Raw genomic sequence first — 19,714 nt, forward strand, 5'->3', positions numbered from 1 at the left:
ACAAAAGATCTGAACAGACACTTCTCAAAAGAAGACATTTATGTGGCCAACAAACATGAAAAACAACTCATCATCACTGGTCATTAGAGAAATGCAAATCAAAACCACAAATAGCTACCATCTCATGCCAGTTAAAAAGGAAACCACAGATGCTGAAGAGATGTGAAGAAATAGGAATGCTTTTGCACTGTTGGTGGTAGTGTAAATTAGTTCAACCATTGTGGAAGACAGTGTGACAATTCCTCAGGGATCTATAACCACAAATACTACTTGACCCAGCAATCTCATTTCTGGGTATATAGCCAAAGGATTATAAATCATTGTACTAGGACACATGCACACATATGTTTATTGCAGCACTATTCACAATAGCAAAGACTTGGAACCAACCCAAATGCCCATCAATGATAGACTGTGGTGCATATACACTATGGAATAGTATGCGGCCATAAAAAAGGATGAGTTCATGTCCTTTGCAGGGACATGGATGAAGCTGGAAACCATCATTCTCAGCAAATTAACAAAGGAACAGAAAACCAAACCCCGCATGTTCTCACTTATAAGTGGGAGTTGAACCATGAGAACACATGGACACAGGGAGGGGAACATCACACACAGGCCTGTGGAGGGATGGGGAGCTAGGAGAGGGATAGCATTAGGAGAAACACCTAATACAGATGATGGGTTGATGGCTGCAGCAAACCACCATGGCACGTGTATACCTATGTAACAAACCTACATGTTCTGCACATGTATCCCAGAACTTAAAGTCTAAGTAAAAAAAAAAAAGAAGAAGAAGAGGAGAAAAAAAGCTTCAGAAGAAGCAAACTATTTGAAAAGATGATACATAGTCCACACACCAAGATTATATACTTTACACATAAATAACCTTCATAGCCATTTCTGGGGCCTGCTTGGTCCTTATTTTAGGCAGAACCTTACTGAGCTTTATTATTGCAGTTTAACAAATAAGGAAAGTTTTAAGAAATTGATGTACTGCACAGAGGCAGAAATATGTGCTAGTGGAATTAAGTTATCAAATGAGGAAATGAACAAAACATAAAACTATAAAACTTAAATACAAAGCAAGTGACGCCAGGAGTAGAAGGAACTTAATTCACTGGCAAATAGTACTAACTTAGAGTCCCTAAGAGCATTGTATTGCAGGACAGGATAACATTTCTGCTATTTCAGCGATGAAGTTAATAACTTACCAAGAGAAGTTTATAAACTACCTGAATGGGACTCCTGAAAGGCACTATCAGAAGTTCTGCCTTTCTTGTAATGGCTCCCTTTTTAATAGAATGTGGGCTGTTATGGTAGTGAGAGGGTGCCTAACAGGGAAGGAATTGTAGATCGCATAATGTGGGGAAAGAACCTATCTGGACTTTGGGAAAAGTTTCAGGTTACTCCTTTGAGCTGTGCCTGGTGTTTCATTTTGCCTTTATGATGCCATGCAGCAGTGAGGTCAGTGTGTTTTTTCAAAGATTTTGCAAATCAATCTGATCTCAGTCTTCTTGCTGCTTTTGGGGACAACAGCCAAAAGGGACAGACAGGGGAATGTGAGAAACTACAAGGTGGGGAGACCTAAGAGATTTATATGAGAATGAAGAGATATAATAAGAACTGGAGAGAAAGGAGATTGTGGTCACATACTGTTGTGTATGTTTGTAGACACATAAATGTTTGCTGAATGAATGGTCTGTGTTACTGTTTAAGAGCTTAAAGTTGTTTTGAGCTTAAAGTTAAGCTATATTATTGTTTAAGAGCTTAAAGTTGGAATAGTTCTGGGTTCAGGGTGAGACCATAGAAGTAGGTTGCAAAAAGTAGAGAGGAAGCTAAGGTTGTAGGAATTGAGAAGGTCACAGAACCCTAATAGCTTCGGTGGTGTAAAGAGAGGGAGAAAGAAATGTAGCATTCTGTTAGTGCTAAAAGAACATATATATATCTGATCATATCATTCATTTAACAAATAACTTTTAGAGCATCAACCCATGTGGTAGGTACTATTCCAGGTCCTGGGGGGAAAAACAATAAACAAAACATTTATCATGGGCTTTATATTCTGATGAGGAAGACACACAATATAAAATGTCAGATAATATACACAGTTTCCTTTCTCTGCAGCCCTTCTCAATTGTGTCTCTGTTCAATAAAGGAGAAAAAAAAAAGCATGTCTTTGCCTACTTAGAAATTAGGTGGCATCTGTGGTTAAGTGGTCAGACTATGCTAATGCCTCATTTAATTTTATTGCCTTACCTGTATTTTAATTTTTATGAACACTGACAAATTTGAATTATATTTTATCTTTTTTTTCCTTTTCACAACTTACTGATTTTATTTTACATCACAACCGGTGTACCCTGTTGGTACGAAATCTAACCTCTACATGGTGGCCATTTCTTAGCACCTGAGCCCCTGGAGACTTAGCAAATGGTTTTAAAGTCTATTGCCTTCCTCTGAAGTTACTGGCTGCTTGAGGTAGTGGAGTTCACCATGCTCTCAGTTCTTATCTGGCTTTTTTTTCCCCCCTCCTCTGTCTACATCTTAGGTTTGAGTTTTGTTTTGTTCTGTTTTTTTAATTGTGGTGAAACACACATAACGTAAAATTACCATCTTAACCTTTTTTAAGTTTACAGTTTAATGGCATTAGGTGCATTTACAACATTGCACTACCATCTCCACCCTCCATCCACAGAACTCTTCATCTTGCTGAAAGCTGAAGCTCTGAACCTGTTAAATAGTAGCTTTCCATTTTCCTCTCCCCAAGCTTATCTTTGTATTTTAAATGTTCTTTCTCAGCAGAAAAGTGGTTTTAATTTCTTAAATAATTTAGCCATTTATTTTTAATCAAATCTCTTGTAAACAACAACAACAACAAAGACACTAGAAGGCCTATGGATTCTATGCCCACAAAGTAGATAAGAACATGGAATCTGAAGCCAAGTTGCCTGAGTTCAAATACTGGCTCCTTCACTTTCTACTTATATGACCCTGGGCAAGTTGTTTAACATCTCTGTGCCTCAGTTTCTCCATCTGAAAAATTGAAATAATAATAGTATGTAACATTGTTCCAAGGATCAACTAGTTCATATATGTCCCTTGAGAAACTTAACCGTTAGATTATAGAGTAAGACATATGCATCTGGAAAATTAACACTTCAATGTTATAAATATCAAACAAGTGATACAGAATAAATGCAGTAGAAATTATAGGAGAGAGAGATCACTGAGATTGTAGTACCTGGGGGAGAGTTCATGGGGGAGCAGTCAAATGGTGTCTTACACAGACTCCTAGCCCCACACCTCCACCAGTATTTGCACATCTGCAGTTATGTGCTCTGCCTTCTCATCCAACCCACAAACTCTACTTCCACATCTGTAACACAAACTTTCCTGCTCCTGTCCAGACTCGGTTCCCCCACTAGGGTACTGGAACCTGTCCCTTTTTGCCTGCATATTTCTAGCATTTTCTAGCATTTTTTCTTTTCTCTCTTCTGCATTATCAGTTTCTTGTTCTCTGCTGGGTTATTTTCATTAGTATCTTGAGCCTTTTGCAATTTCACTCCTGAAAACAACAAAACATGAAAGTTTCTTGACTTCACTACTCCTATGAGCCACCACCCTATTTCTGTATTCCCCTTTGCAGCAGAACATTTTTAAATTGTGCAGTTAGCTCTAATTCTTCTCCTTACTTTTTCTCTTAAACCCACTACAGTTAGGCTTTGACCCTATGGCTATACCAAAACTGCTTTCCAAGATCACAGTAATGTCTACATTGCTAAATCCATTGGTCAGATTCTTAGTCTTCCTGAATGGGAAGCTTGACCTATCAGCAGCATTTGACACAGTTAGTCCTTCCTCCTTGACACACTTCACCAAACTTCCAGACTCTATACACTCTCTTAGTTTTCCTTCTGCCTCGCTTGGTCATCCCTTCCCAATCTTTCCAGAGTTGCAGACTAGTATATCTTAACAGTCTATTCAACATTTCCACTAAGTTGTCTTATAAACTCTTCAAACTCACAAGTACAAAACTTGAAACTCCAAATCTCTTCCCCTGAAAAAAACTTGTTCTACTCCACAGCCTTCCTCATCACATTGATGGAAGACTGTTCTTCCCTAACTACTTTTTCTCACTTCCCACATGGAATCATCAGCTAATCTTGTCTTGTTTCTTTACTTTTTTTTTTTTCTTTTTGAGACGGAGTCTTGCTCTGTCACCCAGGCTGGAGTGCAGTGGCACAATCTCAGCTCACTGCAACCTCTGCCTCTCGAGTTCAAACGATTCTTCTGCCTCAGCCTCCCGAGCAGCTGGGACTACAGGTGCATGCCACCATGCCTGGCTAATTTTTGTATTTTTAGTAGAGATGGAATTTCACCATATTGGCCAGGCTGGTCTCGAATTCCTGACCTCATGATCCACCTGCCTCAGCCTCCCAAAGTGCTGGGATTACAGGCATAAGCCATCGTACCTGGCCTCTACTTTTAAATATATGCAGAATGTGAGTCACTTCTCACCATCACCACTGCTGCCTCCCTGGTCTTAGCCATGATCATCTCTTGCCTAGATTACTACAGTAGCTTTCTGAATGGTTTACCTGCTTTTGTCTTTGCCTCGCTATGATCTGTTCTCAACTCAGCAGCCAGAATAATCCTGTCAAATATAAGGTTACATCAGGAATTCTCAACTGTAGTAACGTAAACATTTGAGGTGGGATGATGTTTTTGTTGTCCTCTGTGTTGTTGGGTATTTAGCAGCATTCCTGGCCTCTCTACTTTCTAGATGTTAATAGTGCACCTGCCCTTCCCCTCCCCGAGTTGTGACAACTATAAATGTCTCCAGACCCTACCACATATCTCCTAGGAGTCAGAAACACTAGATTTTATCACTCTTCCGCCCAAAACTTTGTAATGATTTCCCATTCCACTGACAGTAAATGATGAACTCCAACTCCTTAATAGTAGCCTGTGTCGTGGTGCCTGACCACCCTATCCCCCCTTCATTTCTTTGACTTCATCTGCTTCTACCTTTGCTCCTTTATACTCATGCAGTCACACCAGCTTCCTTTCATTCCTTGGGTATAATCAGCCCCACTTCTACCTTAGGGGCTTTATTCTAACTGTTCCCTCTGCCTAGAACAAATCTTCCAGATTTCTGCGTGGTTAATTCCTCCCACTTCCTTGAAGTTTCTGTTAAAGCTTTACTTTGCCAATAAGGCCTACTCTGATCACTGTATTTATTCTGTAACCTGCTCCTTTCTGACAACACTTCTGATAGCCCTTACCTACTCTGCCTTTTCCATAGTATTTATCACCTTGCAACATGCTAAATAACTTACTGGTTGTGTTTGTCTGTCCCTGTTAGTATGGATTCCCCACAGATATTTAATATAGCATTCTAAGGTTTTTCTTTCTTTGAATTATCAGTTTGTTTTGCTGAAAAATAATGTTTTAAATGAGTGGAGGAGGTAAAATTAGAGCTAGAATTGGAAGGATAGACAAGATTATTATAGATTAAAGGGAAGCAAAGTGAAGAAGAAAAATTGCATAAACAAAAGTACAGGGTATAGAAATGTATAGTCACTGTGAAGACAAGTTTTTTATCATACCAGCCTGACTGCAGTTAATGGTTCAGGATTTGTTGCAAAAGAACAATACGACTTTGAAGGTAGGTTAGAACCAGGTTGAATGAATATGAAGTACAAGCCTCTTGGAAATGGAGAGTTTTTTAAGATTTGTGAATTGGAGAGTGATAAAGGTGAAAGGGGTATTGTGACAGATACTGTGATTTGGCTCACTTAAAATCCATTTCAAACTTCTTCCAGTGTTCCTTCCTGTAGGGTAGAACCTAAAAAGCTATCAGCAGTTTCTAGATTCCCTTCAGGTAGGGTTCTAGATATTATTTAGTTCCCATCAATCATATGTGCTTGCTTGAGGCTTAAATTCAGAACTGAGTTAAATAGGGAGAAAGGGGTCTGAGGCATCCATTTTGCTGAAAACAAGGCATTATGTTTCTAGACCCAGCATATTAAAAACAGTTAATTCATTTGGTCTTCTAGTCCCCTGTTAGAAGAGTCATGTTACACTCCAGTAGGTAAGGAGAGTTTAATAATCTGCTTAATGTTTGTAATTTAGGCTTATCTATACCCAGATAAGTGTGTTTTCTAGTATACCTATACCTCTACCTACCAAGCACATATATTTATAAAATAATTTGCTATCCCTAAGCATAATAAAACTTTGCCTTCCTGAAAATCAGGATTTGCCTTTAAATTAGCACTTAACATTATGATCATTTTCTGTTTCCTGAGGAAGCTATTAGCCATTTGTTATACCTTAATAGTTACCATTTAAGTCTAAAAGAATAAGGGCCCTATTTTACTGAGGGATTTCTAATTTTGAGATGAAGTCCTTTAATTTTTTAGGGTTTCCTGTGTGTCTTTGCAGCTCCAGTAAGGTTCACAGGGGAGTAAGTCTTACCATTTAAAAAAATTTATCCCCACGGTGTAATTCCTGTTTTTTGTTTTTGTTTTTTTTTTTAGTTTGTAATTTCTAAGCCTCAAAGCCACAGATATTTTTCCTAACTAGGAGTTAATATAATAATATTCAGTATTTGTGTCCCTTGAAATGATCAGCTGTAAAATTGTCCTGGTCATGGTCATAAGAATTTTGCATCTAAATTCTAACATGTCATTGATTGTCTGATTGAGTCTGGATCCAGTTGTTTTGTTTTCTATTTGGTCTTTCCACAACTTGTTTTCCCCCACTCCCAGTCATAATATAGAAAAAGAAATTGATTCCTGAACCTTTTGTGTCTAAACCAAAATTACTCCATCAGGAAATGCACATAGGATAAATATCTAGTATCATAACTTATTATGTTATTCTTTAGCTTGTCTAATCAGTGTTTTAAGGTTTATATTGAATTGTATAACAAAAACTAATTCTTCATTTTGTTTGGTGCTAATTTATATGTACCAGTATATTTAATAAGTTCTTTTCATGTTGATTCTCCAAAATTTTTAAATTTCTAATGGTATAAAAATGCTTACTCTTAACATTTTTATTTTATTTTATTTTTTATTTTATTTATTTATTTTTTAATTTTTGAGACAGAGTCTTGCTCTGTCGCCCAGGCTAGAGTGCAATGGCGCTATCTCGGCTCACGGCAACCTCCACCTCCTAGGTTCAAGCAATTCTCCTGCCTCAGCCTCCCGAGTAGCTGGAATTACAAGTATGGGCCACCATGCCCGGCTAATTTTTGTATTATTAGTAGAGACGGGGTTTCGCCATGTTGCCCAGGCTGTTCTTGAACTCCTGACCCCAGGTGACCCACCCACCTTGGCCTCCCAAAGTGCTGGAATTAGAGGCATGAGCCACCATGCCCACCTTACTCTTAACATTTTTAAAAGAATTGCTTATATTCTGTGGAAGAAATTTTAATCTTATGTTCATGTTGTAGGTTATTGAAGACAATGGTGTTCGAAGAGTTGTCGTGGTCCCTCAGGCACCAGAGTTTCACCCTGGTGGTCACACAGTTCTCCACCGTTCTCCACATCCTCCTCTGCCTGGTTTCATTCCTGTCCCAACCATGATGCCCCCTCCACCACGTCATATGTACTCACCAGTGACTGGAGCTGGAGACATGACAACACAGTATATGCCACAGTATCAGTCTTCACAAGTCTACGGAGATGTAGGTAAGACATCTAAAAGTATTCCACTGTTATTGAGTTGGATATTCTTTGCTTGGATATAATAGATGCCATTATCATATCACATTAAAGAAACAGCACATGATAATAATATAGGCATTTTTATTTTACTCAAGTACTATATTAGGTGCTTTATCCTCATGATCACCCTTCAAGGCAGGTAAGTAAACAGAAAAATCAAAGAGGGGAAGTAACATATCATGCAGCACTACTTAGTGGTGCGCATTCAAACAAGAGGTCTTTTCCTCTGGCCTGCAATCTAGGTGCTGAGAAAATTTTCAGCCTGGAATAACCATGGCATTGTTAAATCCTGTCGGCTGTGATGCCACTACACAAAGTTGCTAAGCTCTGTGAGGGATTGAAAAAACATAACCTCGAGGCCGGGTGCAGTGGCTCACGCCTGTAATGCCAGCACTTTGGGAGGCCGAGACGGGCGGATCACGAGGTCAGGAGTTCGAGATCAGTCTGACAAACATGATGAAACCCCACCTCTACTAAAAATACAAGACTTAGCCGGGCGTGGTGACACAAGCCTGTAATCCCAGCTACTTGGGAGGGTGAGGCAGGAGAATCACTTGAACCAGGGAGGCGGAAGTTGCAGTAAGCTGAGATAGTGCCACTGCACTCCAGCCTGGGTGACAGAGTGAGACTCCATCTCAAAAAAAAAAAAACAAAAAACAAAAAAAAACGTAACCTCTGCCCTCAGGGAGTTAATAAATTTGGGGAAAGAGTAGGCTACCAAACATAAACACAAAATAGTATCTTAATATGTCTCATAGCTTTAAACACTGCCTATATACTGATAGCTCTCACATTTATATCTTCAGCCCAAACCTCTCTAAGCGCCAGACTTATTCCTGACTGCCTTCTCAATAACTCCACACAGATGTCTCATGCATTTCAGAACATTTCTAAACAGAAATGTCAAATGTGGACCCCCATGACTTGCTTTTTTTCTGTCCCGTCATCTCAGTAGGTGGTCCACTAGCCACTTGGTTCGCTCAAATGAAAGCCGGATGGTCAAATTTGATTTCTCCTTTTCCAACCCTTACATCAGTTAGTATCAGTTTTATTTTCAGAAGTTTCTGAATTTTTTCTACTACTTCCCCACTGCCACTCAAATCCATCCACCATCAGCTCTTGCCAGGACAACTGCAACAATGACCTTCCAGTTGGTTTTGTTTCCATTCTTGCCCCCAATAATCAATTCTCAGCCACAGTAATTATTTTCAAATATTAATCAGACTATTCTGTTTAAACTATTTCAGTGATTTCCCATTGCAATTAGAATAAAATTCTAAACCCTTCCCCTAGACTAGAGTAGGGTTTCTCAAACATGCCACTATTGATGTTTTAGGATGGATAAGTCTTCATTGTAGAGGACAAAACTCTGCATTGTAGGATATTTAAAGGCATCCCTGGCCTCTACGCACTAACTGCCATTGTGTAGCACAGTTGTAGCACACAACTGCAACACAACATTTTAAATATTCTGACATCTAAAAATATCTCCAGACATTTCCAAATGATCTCTAGGAAGCAAAATTAGCTCTGGTTGCAAACTGTCCTTGCAACGTTCTGCCCTGTGGCCCCGACTTCCTTGTCCACTACTTTCCCTTGGTCCCCTTATATCTTCAGTTTTTCAAAACCTCCAAGTTCTTTCTTGCCTTGGTCCCTCTGTACATGGTGGTCTCTCTGCCTTGTCTATAAATTTCCTTTATCCTTTAAATTTCAGTTTTCAGAGAAACCTTCCTGATCTTACCTTGTCATTCTCTAGCACTGAACCTTGTTTGCATCTTTCACAGAACTTAACGCAATTTCTTTTTTGTCATTGTGTGTTTGTATGTCTATCTCCCTTATTTGACTATCAGCTCCCTAAGAACTGAATCTGTTTTAATCACTGTTGTTTCCCTGCACTTAGCATTGCCTGTCACTTATGCTCAGTACATTTGCAGAAGAAATAACTTCAAATAGAAAATTGAAATTACACAGCACAGCCTGTAAATAGTGGATATATTGCACGTATCATATATATTTGTCAAACTTACTTCGATTGCCCAAGTAATGCAAATTGGTTCAGTAGCTCTGGGTAGTGCTTGAGATTCTGCATTTCTAACAAGCTCCTAGGAGATGTTCATGCTGTGTTCCAAGGAACATACTTCTGAGTACCAAAAGTTTATACTGCAGATTAGTCTCATCCTATTTTTGTTTACTGCTAATTATGACTTAGTTTTTAAAATACTGGTTTTTTCTTGTAATCTGAGAAAACTGTAAGAAAAAGCTAGTATTACAATTATTACTATTTTGCATTGTTAAAACCCGTTGTTATTCTGTAGGGATATGCATTAGAATACATGGATGTGATCTACATTGATGTGAAGGAAAGTGAAGGACACAAATCCACAAATTAGCTACCCAGTGGTAAAAGGGAGGAGTCATGTTGTACTTGAGGTTATAAGCCAGAGATTCTACCACTGGATGCTAATTACTGACAGTGTGGTTTTCTAACCAATAGCTATACCTCCATGATGCCCTTTCCATGCACAATTCATATGGATTCTCAAAGTGGAATCTGATCCAACATTTCACTGTTAGCAGTACCCTTAGTGAGCCTGAACCTTGCTAGGCACTATGCTCATGCGTGTATTATCTCACTTAATCTTCAGTAAAATTCTGCAAAATTCAAATGAGGAAACCAAGGCTCAGAAATGTTAAGTAATTTCTGCAAGGCCACACTGCTAGTTAATTGCTCAGGATTTTAACCCTCTCCGATCTATCCAATGATTAAGTTCTTTCTCTTTCTACTGTAATACATTCTTTTTTCTCCTCCATGGTGGTTTTATTATTTTGAATAATAGATAAAATAAAGCATTTTAAAGTATGTACTAATTGATCTAATTGATTGCAGTTGCTATTTTTCTTAACTTTTTGTTGAGACAATTTAACAGTTCATCATTTTACACTTCAGTGGTTTTTAATATATTTACTGTATTGTGCAACATATGCAATTCAATGTTTTGTATATTCAGTATGTACTATATTAACTACCACTGTCTAATTCCAGAACATTTCTAGCATCCCAAAAAAGAAACTGTACATATTAACCGTCAGTCCCAACTCTCTCTTCCTTCATATCCCATAATCTACTTTCTGTCTGAATGAGTTTGCCTATTCTAGACTGCATATAAATATACATATAAGTATTTCATTAAAATGTTCATACAGTATGTAGACTTTTGTGTCTAGGTTTTTTTCACTTAATGTCATGTTTTCAAAGTTCATGTTCTCACATATAATAGTACTTCATTCCTTTTTATGGCTGCAATAATATTGCATTCTGTAGATATACAACATTTTATCACTCATTAGCGGATGGACCTTTGGGTTGTTTTCACTTTTTGTCTATGAATAATACTGCTGTGACCATTTGTGTACAAGTTTTTGTGTTGACGTATTTTCATTTCTTGCGGGTATGTGCCTCAGAGTGGAATTGCTGGGTCATGTGTTAATTCTATATTAATTTTCCACATTGACTACACCATTTTACATTCCTACCAGCAATGTATGAGGGTTCCAGTTTCTTTGCCAAAACTTGTTGTTGTCTGTCTTTTGATTATAGGCATCCTGAATAAATTTCTCTCTCATTATGGTTTTGATTTGCTTTTCCCTAATGCTATTAACGTTGATCATCTTTTCATGTGCTTATTGGCCATTCGTATATTTTCTTTTCCTTTTTTTTTTTTTTTTTTTTTTTCCTGAGATAGAGTTTCACTCTTGTTACCCAAGCTGGAGTGCAGTGGCATGATCTTGGCTCACTGCAACCTCTGTGTCCCAGGTCCAAGTGATTCTTCTGCCTCAGCCTCGCAAGTAGCTGGGATTACAGGCGCGCGCCACCACGCCTGGCTAATTTTTTGTATTTTTAGTAGAGATGGGGTTTCACCATCTTGGCCAGGCTGGTCTTGAACTCCTGACCTTGTGATCCACCTGCCTCACCCTCCCGAAGTGCTGGGATTACAGGCGGGAGCCACTGCACCCAGCCCCATTCATATATTTTCTTTGGAGAAATGTCTATTTGAATTCTTCACCCATTTTTTAAATTGGGATATTTGTCTTTTTATTGTTGAATGGTAAGAGTGTACATATTCTGGATACAAGTTCCTTATCAGATATATAATTTCCTCCCACATTGTCTTTTCACTTGTGGTATCCTTTGGTGCAGAAAAACTTAATTCTGATGAAATCTAATTTTTTCTTTGATTGCTTATGTTTTTGGTGTCTCATCTAAGAAACTATTGCCTAATCCAAGGTCATGCAACCGTATTTTCTTCTGAGAGTTCTATAATTTAATCTCTTACATTTTGGTCATTGATTCATTTGAATTCATTTTTGTATATGGTATGAGGTAGAGGTCCACATTCATTCTAATGTTATTGTACATATCCTTATAATACTCATTTCAAAAATACTGTAATAATTTTCTTAAGGCACTGCTAAATTAAAACTTTTTACTGAGGCTTTTAAAAAATATTTTTCTCATGACAAATTTTAAATTTAAAAAACTCTGGGGACAATTGAAATAATATTTATTGAGCATATTGACTTAATTATGTTACTATGAAGATACATTGTATGTAGGTTGTTATTGTTAAACAGTCTAAATCATTTCTTTTTGCTAACTTTTTTTTCAGTGATGATTTGCTTTTTTGAGTCATAAGGGAATTTAGGCAGGCAGTGGTTTTCTTTTTATCTATTTTATGTGTTTAAGGTTCAAAAAGATGTGAAAAGTAATAGTTACTAAAGAGTAAAAGAGAAAAAACTGTGGACTGCTCAGTTCAAGTCTCATTCCTCACCTGCAGTAATCATAAGATACCACCAAGCTGTTTCTGTGGAGATTAATAATTAGTTGAGAACAGAAGAAGGAAAGAAATCTCTCTGTAAATTTACTTGAGATATATATAGATATATATAATACATAGAGTTATATATAGAGAGATAAGATATATAGATATATAGATATAAAATTAGAATAAATCACAAAGCTTGGTTCTAATAGTTTATGGAGACACAAAGGTTGCTTTGTTATGCAAAATTCTTTTAAATATTTTATAAAAGTTTTATATGATAGATTTATTTTCTGTCCTTTTTTCATGGCATAAACTTATTTGGAGAAAGTGATCTTCTTAACTTTTGGTTTTTATTTCCTCCTAGATGCTCACTCTACACATGGAAGGTCCAACTTTAGAGATGAACGATCTAGTAAAACATATGAACGTTTGCAGAAAAAATTGAAGGATCGCCAAGGAACACAGAAAGATAAAATGAGCAGTCCACCATCATCACCCCAGAAATGCCCTTCTCCCATTAATGAACATAATGGACTTATAAAAGGACAAAATGCTGGTGGTATAAACACAGGATCAGCAAAAATCAAGTCTGGGAAGGGGAAAGGTGTTGTGCAAGTTGATACAGAAATTGAAGGTAACTGTTTGAAATACTGAAATGTTCTCATTGATGCTACTCGTCGTGATTTAACCTACTAAAAGTATATTCTAACCTTTCAGTCATTTTGTCATGGTGCAGATGGACTATTACAGGCTGCAGCTTTTGACAGTTTAGAAAACCTCAATTAGTAATTTCATCTATATCATAAATTGTACTGACTGAAATTTCTATTTCATAGGAAAACTCAGATAACATTAATCCAGATTCCTTTCTTCTGATTCTGGGCCTTTGATAAGACTATGCTACTGGTTTTTAATCAAAACTGGTTTTTTGGTTTTTTTTTTGAGACAGGGTCTTGCTTTGTCACCCAGGCTGGAGTGGCACAATCATAGATCACTGTAGCTGGAAACTACAGGCATGCACCACCACACCCAGCTAATTTTTTAACTTTTAGTAGAGACAGGGTCTCGCTGCTTTGCCCATGCTGGTCTTAAACTTCTGGGCTCAAGCGATCCTCCCATCTTGGCCTCTCAAAGTGCTGCAATTACAGGCCTGAGCCACCGTCCCTAACCTATCAAAACTTTTTATTTCTCCCACCTTCTTTTTGAGTAAAACCTTGATAGCAAATAGTTATATCATTTACCAATCTCTCTGTGTACTCTATAATTAGGCTAGAGTATTTTCCACTTCTTTCTTCAAAAGTTCTCTTCTCCTAAACTCTCCTTGTTACTCTTGGATCCTTCCCCTAACCTCTGACTTCTACTCTGTGAACTTTGTTTTATTGGTTTTTGTTTGTTTGTTTTATTGGTTTTTGTTTGTTTTTGAGACCAAGTCTCGCTCTGTCACCCAGGCTGGAATGCAGTGGCACAATATCAGCTCACTGCAACCTCCGCCTCCTGTGTTGAAGCAGTTCCTGTGCCTCAGCCTCCTGAGTAGCTGGGACTATGGGTGTGTGCCACCAAGCCCAACTAATTTTTGTATTTTTAGTAGAGACAAGGTTTCACCATCTTGGCCAGGCCGGTCTCCAATTCCTAGGCTCAAGCAGTCCACCCACCTTGACCTTCCAGTGTGCTGAGATTACAGGCATGAGCCTACTATATGAACTTTGAGCACTACTATTTGTATCTACTTGAATCAATCTCAGTAAGGTAAAATATAGCTGGGTTAACAGCCTGTCTTTCACATGCCTACAGTTGTAGAGTTAGTACCAAGTACTTTTGATTGTAATGTTAAACTTCTAACTACTGCTTACTTTGACTAATGTAGTTTCTATATTTATGATCTTTTAGGTTTCCTTAATACTGACTATTACCTGTTTGACGTAGATATGCTTATGTAGAAATACATAGATATGCATGGTAGACCATGTCAGGTTCTAAAGGTTTCATCAGAAATGACTATGAACCATACCAACATGTCATTTCACAAGCACCAATAACCACAACTCTATCAGTCGTTGAATATGCTTATCTAAATTGATTTTTATTACCAAATAGTGTAGGTAATTAATATCGACTAGAAACTAAAGTGCTTCCAACTTTGAGGGAAATATGAAAATATAAGCCATGTTGACTCTTCCTACCTTCCTTTTCCTTAAAATTTCTATTCCTCACCAACAAATTTCAAAAACTGCCTTAACTGTTCACGACCTGTATATTAACAACATTTACATAAGTGTTCTCCCATTTATTTGAAACTCCTGATCATTGTTTTCAGCACTGACGTTTCGGAAGAATTAAGTTAAAGTTTTTTGCCTATCAGTGGTGGCTATAAGTTACAGTCAAGCCAATTACATTTCCAATTTGGGAAACCATAGCTAAGGCACGTCGTGAAAAAAATAGTTAACTTTATTAAGAGGTATGAGATTGACAAATGAGAACTTTTCAGAGAGAATATTCTTACAACCATGAATAAAAATATACTTTCTATAAGAAAAATTTGGTTCAGATAGATATAGCCATGTCTAAATATATATAGATATATTTATATATAGTGGTGTTATAATTAGTAGTCACAGTTAAGATAGAAATAAAAACTGAAGTAGATGAATGCTGAAGGGCCACAAACTGCTGAGTATGAACAAAGGAATAAGAACTAGAAAAGTCTCAAATACCAACCTAGTTTCAGAATATATATTTAGGGAGAAGAAGGGATTGTATCTAAATTCTTTTTTTAAATATTCAAATGTTTTTTTTTTTAAGAAAAAAATGAAGAAACTAAAGCATTTGAAGCACTTCTTTCCAACATTGTCAAACCAGTGGTAAGTATCTTATGTATTTTATTGATGTTTATATTTAGTATATTAATATAAGGTGTTCATCCATCAAAATGTAGTTTTTTTCTTTTAACTTTTTATGAAAATAGGATAATACTGTATTCTGTGACAAGCTGTTTTCACTCAATATGGTATGCCTCAGCTGTCTTTCTGTGTCATTACCTGATTCTTTGAAGAGCTACATAGTTTTTCATTCATTCATCAGATATTTATTGATCCCTTACTATATGCCAATAAATAAAAAACAAATACACAAACAGAATTCTGTGTGATAGTAAAGATTGCTATTATAGAAATAGGAATAATATAATGAGATTACTAGGAGAGGTTGTTAGGTTAAATAGAGCAATCAGGGAAGCGTTCTCTGACAAGTGAGAAAAAGTGCAAAAGTGGAAGGAATGGGAGAGGGAGAATGGGTGTAAGTAAGCATGGGGAGTTGGACAGATGGAAAGAACCATTATCACTGGAGTATAGTTTAAAGGGGGAAAGATGGTGGAAGAAGTAGGCCATAGGACTTTTTCAGCCAGAATAAGGCAATTTAAGATTGATAAGAATATTTTTTGGTTCATAAAACAAACTACTTTCTCCCAACTCTCAGAAACATCCATGGTAAAATGTTTTATGCTAAGTTACCCCAAAAATACTTTGTTTTTCTAAGAAAACAAATTGGAAAAGTTATTATTCTTAGTACCGTCTCCACAAAGGCTTTTAAAGCTTATCTTGCCATGTTTCAGGATGTTTGAGTAAGCCAGTTCCTCATCTAATAGACTACTATGGTCCTACTTTTTCTGGCAACTCCCAAATAATAGATTTGGTTGCTCTAGCTTTCTTTATTCTAATCTGTTTTCTCTTGAGAATAGAGCATATATGTATCAATAAATGTAAATTTACACAGAATTATTTCATAGTAATGGCTAACACAAATTGATTAGCATCAGTCTCTGTTTAGAGTGCCTGGAATGCACATATGCATTATTTAATACCTGTGACAACCATATATGTACTATTTTTCCTATTTTACAAATGAGGAAACTGAAGCAACAGTGAGTTTCAATTAGTAGTAGTAGAGCTACGACTGAAATTTAGGCAGTATCCTTCCAAGAGCTCTCTATGTCCAAGTGTATATCACTAGGTTTCCTGGAAAAGGAATTTAGTAGCCTTAATAAGATTGATGTTTGAGTGATTTAATAGCTAATGCTAGTAGCATTTACTTGTTGTAGTATATATTAAAAGTATAATTTTCAGGCCAGGTTCAATGGCTCACACTTTCCCAGTCCTTTGGAAAACCAAGACAGGAGGATCATTTGAGGCCAGGAGTTTGAGACCAGCCTGCACAATATATTGAGACCTTGTCTCTACAAAAAACAAATACAGATACTACAAACATGGGGGCACACACCTGTGGTCCCAGCTACTTGGGATGCTGAGGTGGGAGGATCCCTTGAGCCTAGGAGTTCAATGCTGCAGGGAACTAAGATTGTGCCTTTTCGCTCCAGCCAGGGTGACAGAGCAAGAACCTGTCTCAAAAATAAATAAATAAATAAATGTATAATTTACATACACAAAAAGTCAATCTTAAAGCCAATTCAAAGACTTTCTTACTCAACATCAGGAAGAACATGTAATTTAATAAGATAGTAAGCCCTGTATCATAAAACTTAAAGTAATGCTGATGGTTTTGTTTGCTTTTACTTTATGTTTATAGTTTGAATGCCGATTCCTCTTTGATTAAATTATTTGTGAGCTACAAAGCACAGATCAGGGTTTTTGCTTGTTTTTGTGTGTTTTGTTGTTTTTGCATGCTCTAGTTCATTTAGATCACTAAATTAAATGTGTTCATTCACTTTTTCATTCCATAAATATTTGACCACTTACAAAGTGACAGATGCTGTGCTAAAGCTGGAGATAGAATGGAAAGCAAAGGATAGACACGGGCTCTGCCACAAGACTTAGTTTAGAAAACTAAGCATCACACAATGAATGGTAAATTGTAACTGTGAAGTGCCAGAACAAAAAGATAGAGAGCAATCAGAGCATATAATAGGAGGACTAAACCTGGATAGGGAATCAGGGAAGTTTCCCTAAGGAAGGATTATTGTACAGATATTTGAAGGAAAAGTAGTGGTTGGGCATTGAGGACAAGGGTGGAAAGTATGGGAACAGTATTGCAAACTGAGCAGCATTTGAAAAGCACTGAACATGGCACAGTTGAGGAACAAAAAAGGAAAGAGAAAAGCTCACTCATGTGACCAGCGTGCAGTGTGTAGGGGAGAATGTGGTACATGCAGTAGTCTCACAGTCTCAGCTGTGTACTTAGGAGTTGAATGACCCATGACAAGTCACTTGACCTTTGTGAATGTTTCTTCTTTCAGAAAATGGAGAATAATGGTATTGTGTACCCTCACATGCATGAAATAATTAACTATATTGAAAGTATTGTCTTTTCATTTGTTCTTCTTTGAAATTGTTCTCAGTCGCATTTTTGTGAAAATCTACTGACATTTATTTCAGTGGATTTCATTTCCATTTATTTCAGTATGCTTAAAATTAAATGTGTCATGCCTTTTACTCATTACCTTTTTGCTTTCAGAATCATTACCCCTTCCCTTTACCTTTTTGTGGTTACTAGAAGTACTTACTAACTCCAGGTTTCCTTAGGCTCAGCCTTTGAGTTATCTTCAGAATTATTCTCTCACCTCCTGATGCCCTTATCTAGACAAGGATCAAACATTGATGTTTATTCTACTTTAATATTTCTGGAAATCCAGAAATTAGATACTCTCATTTCTTTCTTCTACAGTCTTTGTCAAAATTCATACAGTATATATGGCTTTGAACTTTTTTAACAGTTTAGTTTCCTGTATATATACTTAATTTAACCCAATGTGCAGTTTTTCTCAAGGGTAGTTTTGATGACTACCTTACAAGGATCACAATCTGCCTCAAAAAATATATTGTGCATAATCTAGCCACTTTCTAAAAGAGCTATTTTCACTTTTTCCTATTACCATCTTTATCAGTTCTTAGACATTTTTACACAATCGTATCTGTTTTCAGCCACCACCTAGAAGTAGATTCAGGGTGGGATCATTGAGTAGTAGGAAAATAACTGAATTATTCGGGTCCTAGTCAATGGTTCTGTGACCTCAGACAAGTTACTTAACCTTTCTGAATATGCTCCTTTCATAAAATGAAGATAGGTAAGCCTATTTTGCCTACTTTAGGTGGTAGTTGTAAGAATCAAGTGATATGGATATAAAAGCAAATTTTACTTCTAACATTAACATACAAATAGAGTTCAAATTACTTCCAAATCTATATTTTCAATCCTAATTATTCATCTGTTCCTGTAGAACTGTATCTCCTGAGACACACTAAAGAATACCCAAGTTTGAATGTTTCACTAGCAACTTTAGAAAACCAAATTCTCAATTTGCTTGTCTATCCAATTTAACACGTTCTTCATTCCTCTAAAATGAAGAAGAAATTGGGTTAGATCTCTTTTGTTTCTGTTTCCTTTCGTTGTTTCCATCGGTAAACACTTATATCCAGGTTTTCCTGGGTTACAGTATCATCTTACATTTCTTTACCTTTCATTCTCCCCATGCCAGATTAATACTCCAAGCTTTATTATTTCACTGTAAGTTTATAGGATCCACTCTCCCCACTGTCCCCTACCACTCCACATACACACACAATTACTACCTCAGTCTTCACACAGGAATTTTGTGGTATCTATGTGGGTGTCCACTTCTTTTTCTTCTATGCGACTCTTTATAATTCACCTGAAACCAGCAACAGAAAACAGCATTTTTAGAAGATTTTAAAAATACATAAGAACATGCCTTGGACTACCAGATTGCAGTTATAAGCTTGGAAATATAAATACTCATTCCTGTATTGATCACCCACCTCTTTCTACCAAATTTTATCTCATCCAAGTCCTTTAAAATTAAATTCAGAATTCACTTACGAAGTTTTCCACATCTTCTCCCAATGAAATCACTCTTTCTGTGACTTTAACATTTATGTGCAAGTAATAAGATACCCCCTTTTTTTTTTTTTTTTTTGAGACAGTCTTGCTCTTTCACCCAGACTGGAGGGCTGGAGTGCTGGAGTGCAGTGGCATGATTTCAGCTTGCTGCAACCTCTGCCTCCCAGGTTCAAGTGATTCTTGGGTTTCAGTCTCCTGAGTAGCTGGGATTACAGGCATGCACCACCATGCCCAGATAATTTTTGTAGTTTTAGTAAAGATAGGGTTCCACCATGTTGGCCAGGC

General features: G+C 37.0%; 1 protein-coding gene across 4 annotated transcripts in view; it reads left to right on the plus strand.

Moving 5' to 3' along the window:
* FNDC3A (fibronectin type III domain containing 3A) overlaps window positions 1-19,714 on the plus strand; it is a 226,171-nt gene that overhangs the window by 138,824 nt on the left and 67,633 nt on the right. For all 4 annotated transcript variants that reach the window (XM_015121055.3, XM_028837170.2, XM_077974364.1 and 1 more), the window contains 3 exons: window positions 7,466-7,703; window positions 12,927-13,196; window positions 15,362-15,420. In XM_015121055.3, coding sequence (XP_014976541.1) covers window positions 7,466-7,703; window positions 12,927-13,196; window positions 15,362-15,420 — 567 coding nt within the window. The remainder of the gene's footprint in view (window positions 1-7,465; window positions 7,704-12,926; window positions 13,197-15,361; window positions 15,421-19,714) is intronic.

The sequence above is a fragment of the Macaca mulatta genome, chromosome 17, assembly GCF_049350105.2.
Source record: "Macaca mulatta isolate MMU2019108-1 chromosome 17, T2T-MMU8v2.0, whole genome shotgun sequence".
Lineage (NCBI taxonomy): Eukaryota > Metazoa > Chordata > Mammalia > Primates > Cercopithecidae > Macaca > Macaca mulatta.